The sequence below is a fragment of the Mobula hypostoma genome, chromosome 22, assembly GCF_963921235.1.
Source record: "Mobula hypostoma chromosome 22, sMobHyp1.1, whole genome shotgun sequence".
NCBI classification, from domain to species: domain Eukaryota; kingdom Metazoa; phylum Chordata; class Chondrichthyes; order Myliobatiformes; family Myliobatidae; genus Mobula; species Mobula hypostoma.
The window spans coordinates 40,048,739-40,068,977 of NC_086118.1; the positions used below are offsets into that span (position 1 = coordinate 40,048,739).

The 20,239-nt window shown below is 40.0% G+C and overlaps 1 protein-coding gene across 2 annotated transcripts in view; it reads left to right on the plus strand.

Annotated features, from left to right (window-relative positions):
• The window catches only part of card14 (caspase recruitment domain family, member 14), a 67,393-nt gene that overhangs the window by 13,053 nt on the left and 34,101 nt on the right, over positions 1-20,239 (plus strand). For both annotated transcript variants that reach the window (XM_063030802.1, XM_063030803.1), the window contains 7 exons: positions 3,220-3,390; positions 4,030-4,149; positions 4,606-4,731; positions 5,190-5,342; positions 6,365-6,484; positions 9,111-9,241; positions 9,522-9,610. In XM_063030802.1, the coding sequence (XP_062886872.1) occupies positions 3,220-3,390; positions 4,030-4,149; positions 4,606-4,731; positions 5,190-5,342; positions 6,365-6,484; positions 9,111-9,241; positions 9,522-9,610 (910 nt within the window). The remainder of the gene's footprint in view (positions 1-3,219; positions 3,391-4,029; positions 4,150-4,605; positions 4,732-5,189; positions 5,343-6,364; positions 6,485-9,110; positions 9,242-9,521; positions 9,611-20,239) is intronic.

Sequence of the window (20,239 nt, forward strand, 5' to 3'; positions counted from 1 at the left end):
TTTCATTCAATCAGACATTCCTGATATAACCCAAGTTCAGTTCGAAATGTTGTTCAGCATGTACTTCCATACCTTTGACAGCATTTGTTCTGAGTAGGGAGGGTGGATGTGAATGGGAGGATGGGAGTGTTATGGAGTTGTGAGTTGTGTGGTAAAGGATGGGTAGGAGGTGCGAAGAAATGCTAGTTTATTTTTTCGATACATTTGACTGTATAATATTGGAAGCCAGAGATTAAGTGAAGCCTGCAAGAGATTTTGAGACAGCTTCCTGATCTAGCTCGTTTCAATACTGAACTACCTCTCTTGTGTTTAGGCAGAGTAATTCCAACAGCACTCTGTACTGTGCAAAAAAGTACACTTTGAGGAGATACTCCAGGAACCACTGAGTCAAAGATTCATGTGCACAGAAAAGTCCCTCTAGTCCACCATGTACACGTCAACACAAGTACCCACCAATACTAATACTGTGTACCTGTACCTACCTTCTATGTGTTGTGATTCATGTGATTGACTAGAAACTTCTTAAGTCTTGTGAGAGCCTCCATCACTCCTTCAAGCAGATTCTGAATGGAAAAAAAAATCATTCCTCATGTACCCTCTACAACTTTTAACTAAGCCTTTACCTTCTAGTTATAGATAGCTTGGAGATGGTAACATTTTTCTACTATCAACTCCTCATAATTTTATGCACTTCTGTCAGCTTATTCCTTGGCCTCTTCTGCCCATCTGTCCCTCCTCATAAATGAAACACTCCATCCCAAACAACATCATGGTAATATATGCACCCTCTCCCCTGTAATCACACTCATCCCTTTGTGTGGTCATCAGAACCAAACAAATACCTCTGATGTGGATTACCCTGTGTTTTACACAGCTGTACCATAACTTTCCCTGATTTTATATTCTTTGCCCTGACAAGTGGAGACAGGCACCCCCGGGGATCATTGGACGTACCTCAATTTCCTTCTACTCCTCAATACTGTGTGTCCCACTCGTATAAGTTCGCCCAAAGTGCATCATCTTGCAATTAACAGGATTAAATTCCTCCTGCTGTCATACAGCTCCCAGGAACTCTTCCATTGAATCAGAAACTTACAGCTTTTCTGCCCGATAACACCTTCATACCATTCACTAATCGGATCTGTACCTCTGTTCCTATGCTCACAAGTTTGTGGCACCAGATGTAATCTAGAGGTCCTGCATATTATTCTGCTATCTAACTCTCTACATTCATGTTTCAGGACTTGGTTCATATTTTAATCTATGTCAACAGTACCAATATGAACCCCTGGGTGTTTACCTTCGCACTTTAGAATCCCCTGAAATCATTCTGCGACATCCTTGTCCTTGGACCTAAGGAGGCTTCGTGCCATCCTGGAGTTATATTTACAGCAATAGAAGCACCTATCTATTCCCCTCTTTTTCCAGTCTCCTATTACTATCATCCCTGGACTCCAGTTCCTCCCCACTTGTGCAGCTAAGTCACCCTCAGTGCCATAATCATAGACTCCAGACACCACCTGGGTTCAGGATTACCGCAGTAAAGTAACTGCCTACTGGGTAGCACTACTATTCTGAGCTCTTTCCATCCCCCTGTTCAGCTGAGCTACCCACAGTACCATGGTCTTTATTCAAGAAAATTAATCTCATCAATTTTTAAATGCAGAAGATCTGAAAAGCAATGAGATGAGAGTTAAGTCATAGAATAGAGAATTGCAATTTGCTGGTATTCTGACAGAAAGGAAAGGTTCAAAACTTTGTAAATGACTCTTTTTCTTCTTTTTTATGGAAGTGAACTGATGGTCTTTTCTTACAACAACAAATCAGACGGATGCATTTCGATGTTCAACATTGAGCAGTCTCAGTAACAGGAATCTTCTATGCCCACATGCAACCAAAAAATAATTTAACATGCAATATTCATTTGTTCGTTTTGGCCATCGTTTGGAGTGTGGTTCAGTGATAGCACAGTTTGACTTTGATCCATTTTTTTAGTATACTTCAGAAGTGTAGCCTCATCTTTCTCTAACTTCTAATGGAAATAAATTAATATCGTAGTTTGCAAATATTTAAAATGAATAACCAATGACTGTTAAAGACATGAACAGAGAGGTGGTCTGTGTTAGAACAGATGCACTTAAATACAGCAATCTTTCTCTCTGATTTCTTGAAATTGTATTAAGTTTGCTTTTAAACTGCTGTCTGCTTTGTTTGTGTTGTAGCACTGAATGAATTTATTTAACTATGCCATTGAAAAAATAAACTAATAAATCAAGGAGACGTGCGCATGAGATTTCTTTCCTTCTCATGTTGCCCTTCCCTCTGCCTAGATTTAATAAACTTTACTAAAGGCCATAGCCCATGAAATAGCCTCATCCCTCAACGTCACATTGCAGGTACCAACTGACTGTATTGATAATACAAGGGTGAAAAATTACAATTGTGGATAATTAGGCAATAGAAATTCTTTCATTTATGCCTGTATATTTGATAAAAGATTTATGAGAACGGATATTTATGGCTTGAAAATTGTACAGTCTTTCTAGAAGATCATTTATTCGATTTATGTTTTGTTGTATTCAAAATTACAAACTAGCTTTTTGAGTCCATTGGTTAAAATTTTGTCATTGGCACCTGCTCTTATTAATTTTTTTTCCAAGTATTTAATTGAGAAAGGTTGTGGTTTAATTTTAACAATTACATTTGATAGCTTTTTCTGCAACCCATATGAAAGTGATTTCAACACATGTAGGTTTTCAGCCACATTCATTACATCTCCAACTCCAAATCTGTTTTATTAGAATGTAGAGCCTAATTTGGAATGAAAATGATTCTAATATACATCATTCAAAGCCAGTCTGTTATACCATCACAGTAAATAAAGAGTGGGCCAGCAAATTAATTGCAACCTGAAAAGGGTTTCTACTAAATTACTAATTATAAGTTAATTCCAGTGGGGCTTCTTAGTAGTAACCTACATTATATAGTTTTTTATCAACTAACTATCTCTAAGCCAACCCTTTCACCTTATTGTTATTTTTAGCATACAATTATAAAGGTCACTTCCAGTTAATAACCATTCTTAGAAGCAAAGAATATAGAATGCTAGACTGGTGATTGTTTATAGATCGTTTTAGATTTCAAGGTACTTTTAAGAAAAGAAAATCCCCTTTTTTATATGTTGGCTGAGTCCCAAATCCTGTTCGACTTCCTTTACAGGTGGACAATCTTACAATGGAGAATAAGAAGCTAATAGTGGAATTTGATGTTGAACGAAGAATGTCATCAAAGCTACGTGAAGCATTCAAGCCCAAACAAGAAGAACTTATACATTTAAAAGAAGAAATTGATAAACTGAGATTCAGGATCCAGGAATTACAAATGAACCCAGTAAGAATGTTGTATTTTGTTTATTTTTGTGTATTTATATACAAATTTCTTCATTCATTCAATAGCCAATTACTTAGTAACATTGGCACGTTGTACTCTGCATTTGAAATGTATTTCCATTTTGAATTTTGTACTGATGTTATTAGATGACACCCATATTTTACAAGGGCAATACTATACCTACTTCATCAAGATTTTCAACCTGATATGTTAGCATTGAAATGCTGCCTGACCTGCAGAGCATTTTCAAAATTTTCTATTTTTATTTCAAAAGCCCAATACCTTATGGTATTTAGTTTCTTTACACCATATAACACATTTTGCACAATCAGCTAAGGATGGCTTCCTATATGTTTCACTCAAATTCTTTATCATAATTTCATAATTTGAACTTTTCTTTCAAGTTCATGTCACAACCAGAATACAAATATTTGATTTTCTGGTAAATGATTAGATCCATGGAGGATGTGAAAACGCTTAAGAAAAAAGAATTTATACTTAATACGGTTTGTGACTTTGAAATGTTGTCATTGTTGTAATATTCACCATTACTTCTGTATTACTACAGAGACCTATTTGCCTTTCTGAACATGAACAATTTATTCATAAATTTCTAAAAATACGTTTTTTTAAAATTAGGTGACAATAGATATCTTGGAACAGGATCGTGTAGAAGCTCAGGAAGATAGACAGGATTTACTGAAAGAAATGAGTTCACTGCGCTTGGAACTGGACCAGGCCGAGCAACTAAGGAATGAGGTAAATATGTTTGGTTCAGACTTTGTAAATGGTCTTTGAAGACGTAATTAGAGAACTAGAAAGCAATAGAGAAATAAACAGCTTCAAAGCTTAATCCCCTTAGAAGTATCACATGAACAAATTTTACATTTCAGATTGGAAAGAAGTTAAACATGAAATTGGGAAAAGGAAAAAAATCACTCATTCAAAAGGGAACTGATTACTACAGTAGATTTACCACAGATATTCCCACTTATATGAAGTGGAAAGATGAACAAAGTTTCTGCATGTCTAATTACTTCCAATTGCATGACTATTTTCTACTGCCACCATTTAGAATGAACCCAGCTTTGATTTACCAAACCCATACTCCTAAATGTTATGTGAACTTGAAGCCACAAGGCTTAACCTTTGTCCATCTGAAACATAAATCAGTATAAAAATATAAAATCTGTTTTACTTCTTTCTACTTACCAGTATTTAGATGAGAAAGAAAATATGTTCATGGAATGTGCCACTTTGAAGATCGACTGTGATATGTACAAGGATAAAATCAGCTCACTCCAGTCACAAGTCTTAGAACTACAAAAGGAACGTGATGAGGTAAGAAAAGATAAATATGGCATTTTCATTAATTATAGAAACAAGTAGCTCCTGGCCAAAAGTCAGGTGTTATTTAAGAATTATTCAAGCTGCAGTTGACAGATTTCTATTAAATGTATTCAAGGTTATGAATAAAACAGGAATGTGGATCACAGAGTAGACAAAATTAACGCTGAATGAAGGAACAATCTTGATGGAGTAAATAAGAAAACCCTGTTGTTATGTTCCTACATTCAGTCTTCGGGCAATCATGTCCAAACATAATCCTGATTTCACTCATGCACATACAGTATACCAAGAATTATTGGGAGTAAGACTGCAGGCTTTTGTTTTTTTTTGTTCCATTCCCTGGAATATTTAAACTATTTTTCAAATATTTCCACAGCAGAGGTTATCCAACCTTGATAAAAATATTATGTAACAATGCAATCTTTGCTTGGCTTTCTTATTTTCCACAGGCTTATGCGGCGAGGGATGAAGCCCAAATGCATATCAGCAGAATGATCATAGACAAGGATTTATGCCGTCGTGAAGTAATTGAACTTCAGGACACGTGTCGTCAGCTGAATAAGGAAATTCTACAGATAAAGACAAGCAAAGACAGGCAGGAGGTATAACAATTTTCTATCTGTTCGGAAACAATATGCTGGTGTTTCATTGATTTTTAAAGTAAGCTGGACTCAGTCTGGTGTCTAAAACAGCGCTGTGGCCTACTGCAAACCCTTGCCAAAGCAAGGGACTCCAGAGATCCTAGAGCAGGGAGCATCTTCATTCTAGGACTTTCTTATGGTTTTCAAAGTGTATCTTGATCAGCAGCCATAAAAGTCCACTTTCCTTTTCTTTCTTCTGACTTCTAATAGTACATTAGATAGATATTGCTGGCCAGAAGCGAATGAAGAACGACAGAATGAATGTCCTGATCATTCGTTGTTAATTGTTGGTTGAGTGATAAATGACAGACAGCGAACTGAGCAAACAGCTTTGCTCTTTTAGGAATGGTACAATGGCATTGGTTACCTCCACCTGAATGTGCAATGAGGATGCCAATTCAACACCTCATCAAAATCAGCATCTCCATTGCTGAGTGTGCCAAGGTCATGAGGTGGAATTTGAGCTCATGACTCTCTGACTGAAGTTAAGGGTGAAAGCAAGAGGTGAAACAGGAGCAAAACACTTTCTTGCAGGTGGATGCTTGCCCTTCACATTATGTCTTTGACATTTCCTATCTGTGCAGGCCTCACTTTTCAAAGGCCTTAAAAAGTGAGGCCTTTTTGTCAAAAGAATCTATGCAGTTTGTGATAAACATCAAAGATCATCAATAAGTCCTAACAAGACAATATTATGGACAGCTCCCAGATTAGCTGAAACATTCTTCATTATATTATTAGTATGTTAATTTACTATTGTAGTGTATAATGAAGGATTTTGCATTAGTTAGTTTGACGAAGGCCTGTGCTAGCCAATTACAAAATACCACTGCATTATAAATAACAGACACCCATCATGAAGCTTACGGTTCCAATCAAGTATATTTTCTCCTTTATTGTAAGCTTGCATTGAAAGATGTTGCTATAGAAAGAAAGAACTTTTGGTTTGAACGTGCTTCAATTTCCCTTTCTTTATTCCCTGTCAGAAAATGAACATGGGTTATAAAACCCCACCGCGTCAGAAACCCAAACTGAAGCGTCTCCAAGCAGTGAATCCCAGAACCATCAGCTATGAGAGTGATGCCAGCAACAGCAGCCAGAATGATGTAAGGCAGTGAAGCTTCCACAAATTGTTCTCTAGGAAAATCTGCCCACTGAGAGAAACAATAATGTTCTGTATCAGGAACATGAGATGGACCATTCAGCTGAACACTCGCTACAGCGTTTAGAAATCACATGAATCTACTCCCATATAAGTTGGATTTTTTGTCATAGCACTATTACTACTCTCGGTACAGTGAGGTACAAGTACAAAGAAAGATGCAAACAACAGGAATTCTGCAGATGCTGGAAATTCAAGCAACACACATCAAAGTTGCTGGTGAGCACAGCAGGCCAGGCAGCAACTTTGATGTGTGTTGTTAGTACAAAGAAAGACTTGCTTTACTAGTGGCAGGGACAAAAAGGTACAGGAACAGAAAAAACAGACCATAAAAACTAGACCTTAGTACAAAAAAATGCTATAGAAATATAATGTAATTTAATCCTTTCAGTATATACTTCTATTCGTTTCTCCTTTACATATTTATTTAATGCACACAGTTTTCCACTGATCAATGGTCCTCTCTAACGACATATGGGAATTCTGAGAAAGCTATTTTTTGGGGTTGGTTATCTGTTACAAACTGACAATGAATATATCCATTTAAAAACGCATTTAATTTCATCCGTATCCATTTAATTTTTTTTAGACACTTTACTGATTTTTTTTGGATGCATTGTCCTGGTGATGAAGGATTCTGCACTTGTTCTCATTGAAGCCGGTCCTGAAAATACAACAGGCCACAATATTGTTGAATCGGGCTGGAGAAATGTCAGTTGAAGATTCAGTTCGTGTTTAGTGTGAGGCGACTTGCAGCTCGAAAACCCATATGTTTGAGCAGTGTGGGTTTCTGGCAAAAAGTTCATCACAACAATAAAGAAAAGGCATAATGAATCAGCTTGTCATTCCTATAATTACTGTATTTTACACATGCCTTATTTGTATCTGCAAACATATCTTATTTCCTGCTTTGTAATCATTTTACGTTGAGCCAGAATGAAATTTGACACTTGGATCTTATTCCTTTTCTTTCTTCCTTATATAGTTGAAAACATTTTGTTTGACTGAAGCTTATATCTTTATAAAAGTCTGTGAAGTAAGTTGTGAGAACAAAATCAAAATCTCCCATAGTTAATAGGAATATAAGCAGACTTGTTTTATCAATAATTCAGTTTGCGGCTGATCTCTACCTCATCACCAATAATCCAACAGTGATATCCTAATTTTTATTTATTCATTTTTGTGGGGGGGGGGTGGTCAGGGGAAAGATGGGTAAAGACTTATTATGCTGTTCTTAATTTCCTTTGGAATTGCCTACTGGACTACTCCACAGAGTCAGCCACATTGGTCGGTCTAGGGTCGTAAAACTGTCCATCCTCACGTCACCCCACTAGGAATAGGGTTCCCCTGGTCCTCACCTACCACTCCACCAGCCTCCGGGTCCAATGTACTATTCTCCATAACTTCCCACCACTAAGCACATGTTTCCCTCCCCGACCCCTCTGCTTTCCGCAGGGATCGCTCCCTATGTGACTCCCTTGTCCATTCGTCCCCCCCATCCCTCCCCACCGATCTCCCTCCTGGCACTTATCCTTGTAAGCGGAACAAGTGCTACACATGCCCTTACACTTCCTCCCTCACCACCATTCAGGGCCCCAGACAGTCCTTCCAGGTGAGGCGACACTTCACCTGTGAGTCGGCTGGGGTGATATACTGCGTCCGGTGCTCCCGATGTGGCCTTCTATATATTGGCGAGACCCGACGCAGACTGGGAGATTGTTTTGCTGAACACCTACACTCTGTCCACCAGAGAAAGCAGGATCTCCCAGTGGCCACATATTTTAATTCCACATCCCATTCCCATTCTGATATGTCTATCCACGGCCTCCTCTACTGTAAAGCTGAAGCCACACTCAGGTTGGATGAACAACACCTTATATTCCGTCTGGATAGCCTCCAACCTGATGGCATGAACATTGACTTCTCTAACTTCTGCTAATGCCCCACCTCCCCCTCGTACCCCATCCGTTATTTATTTATATACACACATTCTTTCTCTCTCTCTCCTTTTTCTCCCTCTGTCCCTCTCACTATACCCCTTGCCCATCCTCTGGTTTTCCCCCCCTCCCCCTTTTCCTTCTCCCTGGGCCTCCTGTCCCATGATCCTCTCATATCCATGTTGCCTATCACCTGTCCAGCTCTTGGCTCCATCCCTCCCCCTCCTGTCTTCTCCTATCATTTTGGATCTCCCCCTCCCTCTCCCACTTTCAATCTCTTACTAACTCTTCCTTCAGTTAGTCTGGTTGTCATTATTTTCCTTTTTATAATTTCAGATTATTAACTGAATTTAAGTTCCACACCTGCCTGATAAGATTTGAATTTTCGGATTGTTAGACCAGGCCTTTGAATTACTATATGATTTTATCAAAAATTCTATTCAGTCAGCATCCATGGAGTTTTCTTTCAACCAGATGTTCCTCATTTCCACTAACCTTTCTGAAGAAAGTACTTCCTGATTTCCTTGCTAAGTGGCTGATTTTTAATTGTATTTTCCCTCAGTTTATATTCCTGGTAGTTTTATTATATGTAATCAACAGCTGCAGAGTTTATTAGATCTTATTATTTTACAGTTCTACACAAACCTAAAGAAAACTGAAAGCTGTGAGTCACTGAGCAGTGTCAGTTCTTACTGCGTTGAGCCACCGAGCAAGGAATCTATCTATAGACGGCAAAATGAAGATGACATGGAAAGATCATTTAGGTAAGATGCACACACGCACACACAGACACACACACACACACACACACACACACACACACACACACACACACACACACACACAGAGTCTAAGTTCAAATTGAGCCACCAAACAAGGAATCTATCTACAGATGGCGAAGTGAAGATGACATGGAAAAATCATTTAGGTAAGATGCACACGCACACAGAGTCTAAGTTCAAATAAGAAGACTTAAAATAGACAATTGGAGGAAGAATCCTTCTATAATTGGGTAACATTGCTGTTTTATTTCTCTCTCTACAGCAACAGAAATTCTACTGATGATGAAATTTTCACATCAGTGGATGATAGTGCTGGTACAGACAGTTGCACTGAAAATGTTCCTGATGTCAGTGAGTTTTCAATTTCTCATTTATGTTCTGGGTATAGCATCAAAGTGTGACAGAAATCTCAGCAACCTGATAAGAAATAATTTAATGAGCCAATCTCGACCATATTAATGACTGGCAACTTCAAGGGTAATGTAGCAGTTACTGAGGGACTCAACACTGTATGAAGCTATTTCAAATGTCTGATTTCCAAGTCAAGGAAAGTACGTTTGATCATTTATTAGGAAACCAGCAAAGGTGAGCAAGCAAAATTAGTGATAATAAGAATTAGCGTAATAAGCAAAATTCGCGAAGTTAGCAAAACAAGCAAAATAATGAAAAAAGCGGTCAACAAAATATATCCAAACCCTGCTCATAGTGTCTCTAACTAAACTAATGGCACAAAGGTAGAAGCTAATTTGCTTCTACCACTCCCCAGCCCAAAATGAACTGCACAACACAAAATACAATTCAGATAGACAGATATAAATGGATATACATGGTTCCTACATCCAAGCCCCTATAATAATTACAACTGCATACAGTACTACAACAATAGGAGACATGAAATCTTCAAGGATAAACATCTTAACATTTGTACAGATGTCCTCTTTCTACTTTTTCTTCAAATCAAGTCGTGTAACAGTCACCGAGGTCAGAGGTTACCAGCACTTAGCCCAGTTCAGAGTGATCTTTACCATCAACTTCTGTCAAATTAGTAAGTCAAATCAAAGTCATGAAACTTCTAGAGCTGTAGCTCCTCCAACCTCTGCCTCCTGTCGAAGACAGATTCTGGTTATAGGCCCGCCCAGACAGCTGATCTTGGACTTGATGTGCATCTGCAGCACAAATCTTCTTCTGTCTGAAAAACTCTTCCCATGACCCTTGAGTTGCGAGTTGCCATGACATCGACTATGAGCAGAATGTTTCCTGGGAGGAAGTTGTGCTTTATTCCCGACCATTTCTGATGTTCCTGTAAGTGTGGTAAGCACTCCTCGGCCCACTGTTTCCAAAACAAGTTTGACATGTGTTAGACCTGCTTCCACCTACAATGAGCATAAATGTCTTCCTTTTGGAATTCTCTTGATAGTAAGGATGGTGAGATTTTCAGAAGCAACGGACGGTTGTATGTTAGAGCTTTCAAATCATTGGAGGATGCCTTAGTAATTGGACAACCATTGATAGTAGCCTTTACTTCACAAAGGACTGTGTGGAAGCCCTCTTCGTCAAGATTCTATACCTTCCTGGTAGAACTGAGGACCTTTCACACTGACCTGATCAATCTCTCCCATGTTCCTCCATGATGTGAACTAGATGGGGGGGTGGGTTAAAAATTCACGTCGTTCTATTTTGAAGGAAGACATCACTGATCTGTGAATGATTCCACCTTTCAATGGCTTCTCCTAACTCATGCTCAGCTCGAGCGAAGTTCATCAGATTATCAGAGCTCAGTTCACAAACCTGTCCATGCCTTGCTATAAAGCGTCAAAGTGCATTAACAAAGGAATCTGTGGTCCAAAGATGATGCCACTTCGATATAAAAGCTCAAATAGCTTTACAGGAAAATATGACCCCATGTCTCTTCACTGTACTTCTCTTGCTCCTCGCCTCAGAAAGTCCGAAGTAGTCCACGTCTACACATGTAAACAAAGGTTCATCTGAAGAGGCTTTGTCCAGAGGTAGATCTGCCACGTGCTGGCATCCTGGAGCTGCCTGCAACCACTAACAAGCAATACACTGAGACATGATTCTTCTTATAGCTGTACTAGCACTGGGAATCCAGTATTTTTGGCACAACCTGGACTACATGTGGTTATGGCCACCATGTCCCACCTCTTGGTGGACCTGCCTCAGAATGATGTCTGAGCTATGGAGATCCTTTGCCAGTATGACAGAATGTTTAGATTCTGCAGGCATGGATGTCCTACTAAGCTGTCCACCAATGTACAAGGCACCATCTTCAGGTACTGGATTGATCTTGAAAATATGGCTCATCCTCTTCACACTTTTTCCCCTTTACAGACTTGAGAATTCATCTGGAAATCTCTTTCAATGGCAAAACTCCATAATCTCCATTTCAGCCTTTCTGAGCTCCTCCCCTAAGAGACAACCTTGGCAAATCTGACCTTTGACCCTCTCAGTCTTTCACTCCAAAGAATCCTCTTCTTGTTCTTCATTCAAGAAAAAAGAGCAGGTTCTTAAATCTAAGAATTCAGGCTACTGTCTTGCACAAATGGGTCCAAGACGAGAAGTGATGGATTATATATGTTATCGAATCCACCTCCTCTTCAATCTGCTTTGCATTCATTGTAACGCTCCACTAGTCTTCCAGATCATCTAGCAGAAGTTCTTCAGAACAATTGAGATGCACAGGCCCATTCCCCTTCAGGCTGAAGAAGATTCTGAGGCCCTGACACCAATATCTCATTCTTCAGGAATGCTTTCACCTTCAACCCTCGAAAGGGCACATCTGTCAGGTTACTTGAAGTGTTTACACGCCTCCACTGAGATGCCTGTGAGACCTTAAGAATTTCTGAAACTCAGTTTGCAAAGAAGGTTCGAAACCTGGAAGTTCTGTTCTTGATATACTTCAGTACCAAAGTACTATCGGTCCAAAAAACTGAGTCATGAAGCTGCGAGTGGAGCTCCTTCCTCCACAGTGTGTCCATACCACTCGCTATCATAGCAGCAGTGAGCTCCATATGAGGGATGGTAACTGACCACAATGGAGCTACCCTCGATTTTCCCATGATAAAAGCACTGTGCACCTGAAAGCACTTGTGCAACAATGGGTAGGCCACTGCTCCACAGCAATCTTTGCTTTCATCTGTAAAGTGGTGCGACTGTGCAGCAGTAACCTCTCCAAAATCAATGAGCTTCAAACATCTAACAACCTTGAAGTCTTCCAGCTGACGGAGTTCTTCCAGCTAGCTTGTCCACGCATGAGTAACTGATGTAGATATAGTGGGATCCTAGCCAAGCTCTTTCTTACATAGATCTTGTAGAATAGTCTTGGCAGATAGCACCATCAGACTCAAGGTTTCTAACAATCGTAGATGGAACTAACTGTGGAGAGGATCCATCTTCTGGTATGTTGTCTATCCTGAATTGTAACCTTAAACTTGGAAGTTTCAAATCGAATGCACCATTGCACACGCAGTACTCTCTCCACTGAAGGTATATCTTGATCCAAATCCAAATTCTTCAGATCTTTCGCTCTTTGCTCCTCTGACATCACCGCTACCACACTTGGTTGCTTATCCACTTTGTGAGTCTGTTATGCATATAGCCTGGTTACACAACAATGCTATTAATAAAAACGCTGGAGACGGGAGCTAAGGTTCATGGTTCTTTACTGGCAGAAACCGAACTCGACACACACATACAGATCAATACACACCTAATAGCGCATGCTCAATATGCGCCTAATAGCACGTTCAACAACGTGTTACTAAAACATAAAGTAGTCCCTTATTATAACGTAGGCTATACAGAACACTCCTCCCCTTTTATTTTAATAGTGTATGAACTGTTTTTTCTACTGGGGCACTATGCTAAACAAATATATTTACCCTTAACATACAACCGCCTACCATTTGTTCACTTAGTAACTTAATAATATCAAATTATAACAAAGTAACATAACAATATCAAATTATAACAAGCCTCTTTTTTTACTTTTGGTGTAAGACCCATTTATAACTCAAGTCTCGGGGGGGGCGGGGGTCTTCTCTACCTCCCCAGGTAACGTCTGTCAATAAACTTGTTTGTTTTAATAAAGATTTCCATATAAAAGTCATGAAAAGTTTACCTCTGAGCATAGGGAGTTAAGAAGATGTGCACCTCCAACTTGCTAAGAGTTCTAGGCAGCAGATCGCCTCCATATAATGAAGACTCCTCTGTGCAGTTGTCCTAGATATATACGCAAATTTGTGCTATCACTTGTCTTCCCTACTCATATTTCATTTGTTCCAACTGAGCTAATTACACAGCCAATCTTCGTATTCTCCTTAGATTCCAAATAGATAGCCTGACCTTTATGATACCACCTCTTATTGTAATATAACTTTTCATCTTCTGTTCATGCTCCATATCTTTGTGCTAGTGATTCAGCAGGAGTGCTGGGAAGATGCTCAGGAGAAGATGGAGATACTGGTCTTTTTGGAGATTTAAGCTTATTGAGAGTTTGCAGATCTTCCATTATCTGTTCATCTGTTAACAAGTAATTTAACTGCGCAGGTGCAGGTTCTCGTCTTTTGTCTGTAATTGGAACAGGGTCATTAGGTCTCCTCCTTAGTTTCCTAGTCATTTTTGGCTGTAACTCCATAGAATCTCCTGTGAGTTCCAGTGTTAGCCTCTCATTCCCAATCATCTTTTTCTTTTCTGCTAACTAAATCTTTTTATCTTCAAATTCCTTCACTGCTGCTTTCTTCTCTTTAATATAATTCCTTTCCACTTTTTCTGTTTCCAGTTGCAGAGAAAGCTCTGCATTTTGTATTCTTTCCTTGTATTTTGATCTAGTTTCTTCATCCTTTCCTGATACTCCTGCAAAGTGCCTTCCTGTAACTGCTGTAGCTGTCTTTTGAGAGATGTCAATTTCTCCTGGTACATCTGCTCTTTTACTTCCAGGTAGTCTTCATCATCCTGCTTATTGGCAATATCTGTCTCCCTTGCATCCTCTGTATCTTCATCCAAGTCGCGGCCACGGATACTGCATTCGTCCTCATCATCGACGCTGTCTAGCTCCTCCTCATCATTGTAATAGTCGACAATGGGTGAGAGAAGAGCTGTGGACATCTTCCCTGTCAAGCTGCCCTTCTTTGTTGACACATCTAGTGCTTTGATGGTGTGCCAATCCAACTGGATTTTCCTGAGCCATTCATGTCCCAGCAACAGTGGTCCTCCATTTTTCAGTGCATAGAGGTTCAGCTGCTGTGTTTTGTCTCTGTAGGTCACTGCCACTTTAATTTTACCTTTGGGATGCACTTCCTGTCCTGTGTAAGTCTTTAGCAGTAGTTTAGTTCTTTTAAGAGGTATGTGAGAAAACAGTCATTTGTAGTCATGTACAGAGATCACTATTAAAGCTGAGCCTGTGTCCAACTCTATTTTCAGTCTCACGCCCACCACTTGTGGAGTGATCCATGTTACTCTTTGATCATCTGTCTCTTTCATGCTGTGAAGTTGCAGACAAGCCAATTCACTTTTGTCTGAGTCATTTTCATCAGAACTGCCTTCTTTCATTTTGTGTACATTGTTGTATTTTCCTTTCTGGGGTTTCTTGTTTCTCTGTATTTTGCCCTTTTTCTGCTGTTGACTAGCTTTGCATACTCTGCCAGTGTGGCCCTGTTTGCCACAGTTTCTGCATTCTTTGTCTTTAAACCAACAGTCATCAGGGTCATGTGACCTGTTCCCACAACAGTAACATTTCTTTCCTTCATTTCTGTTCAGTGACATTTTATCCGTAGCATATTCTAGAGATTTTTGTTGTATCTCGGAAGCGCCCCATGCCGTTGTTTCCGTTGATATTGCAATGTTTAGTGCTTTCTCAAATGTAAGGTCTCTTTCACACAGAAGCTTCTTCTGTGTGGTTTCACAGTGCATGCCACACACTAACCCGTCCCTCAATGCGTCCAATAGACCAGCTCCAAATTGACAATGTTTTGATAATTTGCGCAATTCAGCACAATAATCAGAAATACTTTCATTTTTGCTTTGATTCAGATTGTGAAGTTTAAATCTTTCAGCAATGGCCAGTGGTTTGGGGTTTAAATGCTGTTGGAGAGTGTCTACTATTTGCTTGAATGTTTTGTCAGCTGGCTTTTCAGGGTTTAACAAGCCCCGTAGCAGGCTGTATGTTTTTGCTCCCATAATACTGAGTAAGACGCTGGCTTCCTTTACATCCTTAACACGGTTAGCCTCACAATATAACTCCACTCGTTCAATATAAGTTGCCCAGTCATCAATGCCACTATCAAATGTTGTAATGGTTCCAATCATCGCCATCTTTGTTATGTTAATTAAGTCCCGTTCTCCCCTTATTTTCCTTTTTAACTCACACGTCCTTTTTGCTAGCGCCATGAGCACACTCTGTCTAGATGTGTGTGTGTGTCACTCCTTTTCATCTCCCTTCTGGGGCAGGCAGACCCTCAGCCCCTGGGGCTCCGCGCCAGCTGCGGTCTCGGCTGGACGTACTGCGGTTCCGACTGTGTCTCTTGGTCTCCTGACGTTCCTGACCCTAGCAGTGCTCCCACTTCCTTTCGGACTCGTGGCCTTGCTCTGCCTCCTTCTCCTGCTCCTTGGCTCGTTCCTTGCACTCTTCCTCCGAGCGTCGTTATCAATAAAAACATGGCGTTCCGATAAGATGTAGGTTCATTAACCTCGTCACCAATTTGTTGTGTATGTGGCCTGGTTACACAACAATGCTATTAATAAAAACGCTGGAGACGGAAGCTAAGGTTCATGGTTCCTTACTGGCATAATCCGAACTCGACACACACGTACAGATCAATACGCGCCTAATAGTGCATTCAACGACGTGTTACTAAAACATAAAGTAGTCCCTTATTATAATGTAGGCTATACAGTACAGAGTCAAAAGCTGATGAAACATTGATTCAATATCTGGCATGATCATCACTGGTTCTTTTCTGAATCTGGTTATGACTCCAATCTGTAAGCTAGTAAGATCTAATGCTATAAGAGCTGAGCATCAAGTGGTGTTCTCTGAAAAGTGACTCCACAGTCAAACAGGACATGAAGTTTCCCTTCAACACACATCAAAGTTGCTGGTGAGCTCAGCAGGTCAGGCAGCATCTCTAGGAAGAGGTACAGTCGACGTTTCAGGCCGAGACCCTTCGTTTCCCTTTTCTGGGGTGGTAAACATCAGGATGTGGAATACCAGACTTTCTCATCACTGCGTTCCAGATCCTCTACTGACACTCTCCCAGCATAAGCTTTGGAGATGACATCTTCCATGAAAGCTGTGCAATCAGTGTGAAATGACAAATCCTTCTTAAAAACCTCCTCCTTAGATTTAGAGCATGCCTTTCTGCAGTCTTCCTGGGTTTTTTTTTTTGGCATGTTAACATATTTCAAAAGAAAACTAAACTGGTAGTGGCCATCGACCAGCTTTGCAGAATTTGTAACCAGTACCATGAACTTGTGGTCTTCTCTTGACAAACCAGGTTGTTCATCCTGACTGCATTTGGGAAAGTCTGCCTCCAACTTGTGCTGCCAAAGTTCATCCGAGTTCAAAACTGAGACCCTCTTAACTGTCAGCTCTGGCTGTGTACAGTCTCTCCCATCACTATTGCCTCTTTTCATAGTCCAACCCAACATTATTCTAATTGCATAAGGTCCAATATTAACACTGCCAATCATTTGCAATGGCTTCAATGCTTTAGGGACATTTTTCCCTATCAGCAGCTCAATTTCTGAATCAATCTCTGGCAAATGGACACATTTCAGATGAGACCATCCCTGGAGATTCCTCTGTCGTGGAATGGTCCCGCCATCGATGGGCACACTTTCCTGTGTAGTTCACAATAATGTTCACCATCTAAGCTAGCCTCTTCCAATCCTAAAACAATATAGCTGCTCATGACTTTCACCTGGCCCATGGTGCATAAGAAAATGCATGTCCTCTTCCCTGTGAGGTGGAGCTTGTTCATTAGGTCCACTGTGCAGAACACTGCAGTGCACCCTTGATCTAGGAAAGCACAAGTTTCCTTTCTTAGACTTCACTTGTACTGGAATTATGGGAAGTTTATGTAAGGGCATTGGTTGCAGGGCGCTAATCACTGCTGTGTCTGATTCTTTCTTGGCTTATTTTGATTCTGCACCCTTTTCATCAGAGTGAATATGAAGTATACTGCGATGCTTAAAACTGCACACCTTGCCTGGAAGAGGCTTCCTTCATTCCCTGCTGAGGTGTCCTGTTTACAAAAACGCCAAAGCAGGCACTATTTTCCTTTGGGAAGGCAATCTTCTCACTATGAGCCCTTCTCAACTGCTGAGTGTTCACCCTCAGAGGACAGACGAGACCATTTCCTGCCATTAATTCCCAGTTCAGTTTTAGCTTTACTTCTCACCGTGGCCACAGTAACAGCAAAGCTGCTTCCCTTTGGCTCCAGGACGAAGTTGTGATTTAGTTGTGTTCACACCTTTGCTTATTGCCAGTGATGTAGCATCCTGTATGTTCCCAAACACTAGGTGTGCAATCTCTACCTGCCTTTCAATAAAATCAACAGTGCCGGTGAAAGTAGTATAAGGGTTGTGTCTTTCTTGCACTTAACAAACCACCATTCTCCATTTATCCCAAAGCATATAGGGCAATTTCTGTATGAGAATCAACATATTGGCAGGCATGTCTGGCTCATTTCCTCCATGGCATTGCAACAACCTCTAAGAAAGAGACTGTAGTCTCGAAGAGTCACATCTTTAGATTTGATAGGTGGCCAAGAACAAGCTTTTTGCATGTATGCAAATGCAGTTTTCTGTTCATTACCAAAATATTCCTTTGGCAAAGCCTTAGCCTTGACATATCCTTTCTTACATTCCACATGCTGGCTACTTCAGACAAGTTCACTAGGGCGACCCCTAGTGTACTGTTCAAGGAACTGGAGGTAATCACTATGGCTGTCAGTCCTGCCTTCAACACTGTTTTCAAAAGCCTTCATGAATGCATGAAACTGCAATGGGTCACCACCAAGGGTCTGAATCACCTTTTTAGGCAAACAAGAAATGAGTATTTGTTGTGCCAACAAGGTTGTTATTTCATTTTGTTTCCTAAAAATATCTACAGTACTGTTTTGACCTCTATCCTCTGAAACAAGAGTATTTCCATGCTGTAAGTGAATATCCCCATGAGCCCTTTGAGTTGTTGCATATGACATAGGTTCAGAGTCCCTATCAGTGCAGGCTGAGAGTAAATACCCTGAACTACCTCTTAGGGTCTTGTTCATGTTTCACAGACACAAGGAACAAATGAATCCACATTGATATTAAGTGTTTTTGTTTTCTTTGTGCCTTTTCAATATAGGAATTCATGCCATTGGACTGAGCCGCTGGATCACTTTGAGCGTTTACCACACTTAAAGCTCATTAACTTTGACCATATATATGCGGCAATATCTTCCTCCAACTTAAATTGCTCCTTCCTTTTCCATAACTGCTCCTCCCATCTCCATAGCTCCATGGCTAATCATTCTTCTTGCTCTTCCAGCACATGTTTGTCCTTCAATAATCGTTGATGTGCCATTAATGCAGCTAAATCAGCCTCTGTTTCAATGTGTGCAGAGCAGGTAGTTGGTACAGAAGATTTTCTTCCTCCAGCAGAGTTTCGAGTACTCACATTTGACACACCTTCGAAAGGTTTCACATCATCTTGTGGGTCATCTGCTATATGCATTGTCAAAACATGTCTTGGAATTTGAGAAACATCGTCTATTGGGAGGTGAGACACATTTTCACCTATTACAGCAACATGACCTTCACTGTAACATATTTGGGTCAACCATTGTTTCACATCCTCTTTGAATGCATTACCATAGCTATCAAGGCTTGAAAAACATCTTTCTGTTCATCCTTCGGAAGCAAAGAAATCAGTATTTATATTGCTTAGCAAGAGCTTCACAGAGATTAGTCAAACTCTCAAGGTGAGATTGCACTTGAAAGGCATTTTCCTTATTTTTCAGAATATCCTTAATTGATGGTATTAAACCTTTAATTTTGTTCACATTTGATTTATATTCCTTTTGAAGACTTTCAATTTTACTCACCAAAGCTGTGGCAGTAAGTTTAATTTCTCTTTTGCCAGCACCGACTTCCGGGTTGCTGACATCAATTCCATGCTTTGATTAACTCATGTTACTTTCTCCTTATTGTGCAACTGGCAATGAACTCTTTGTTTGCCCGTAGCACATAGGCAAAAATGCACCAGCGATATTCCTTTCAACAAATGTAGGCAAGCAAACTGTCTGGCATCCATGGTGCTTAAAGCAAACCAAATAAACAGCATTCAGTTCAAATGTTGACAACTGGGACAACATTTCAGTACCTCAACAAAACAAAGTGACGAACCTTCAGGCAAATACGACATGATTGAACAACATTCGCCAATGGACAGACAGTGCTGACCACTCAAGACTGTGTTCAAACCACAAATACACACCAGGAATCAACAAAAGGTTGAAGATAATCCTACCTCAAGTTGCAATTCCAATTTCAGCAACAGGACCAAGGCAATCCTTTGCTGGTGTTCATTTGGTATAACTATCTTTGTTGACAAAACTGTAGAGGTTACCTGAAAGCAAACAAAAGCTGCAGAGAGACTGAGAGAGGGGCTCGACATTGTATGACACACTTCCAAATAACGGAGTTCCAAGTTGATAAAAGTACATTCGATCATTTATTGTGAAACCAGCAACGATGAGTGATCAAAATTAGTAATGTCAGAATTAGCATAATAAGCAAAATAAGTGGAGTTAGCAAAACAAGTGAAATAACGAAATAAGTGATCAACAAAAAAATATTCAAACACTGCTCAGCCTACCTCTAACTAAGCTAAACGAAACTAACAGCACCAAGGGTGAATACATATTTAAACTCATTTGATTCTACCACGCCCCAATCCACGTTGACAAATTACCGTAA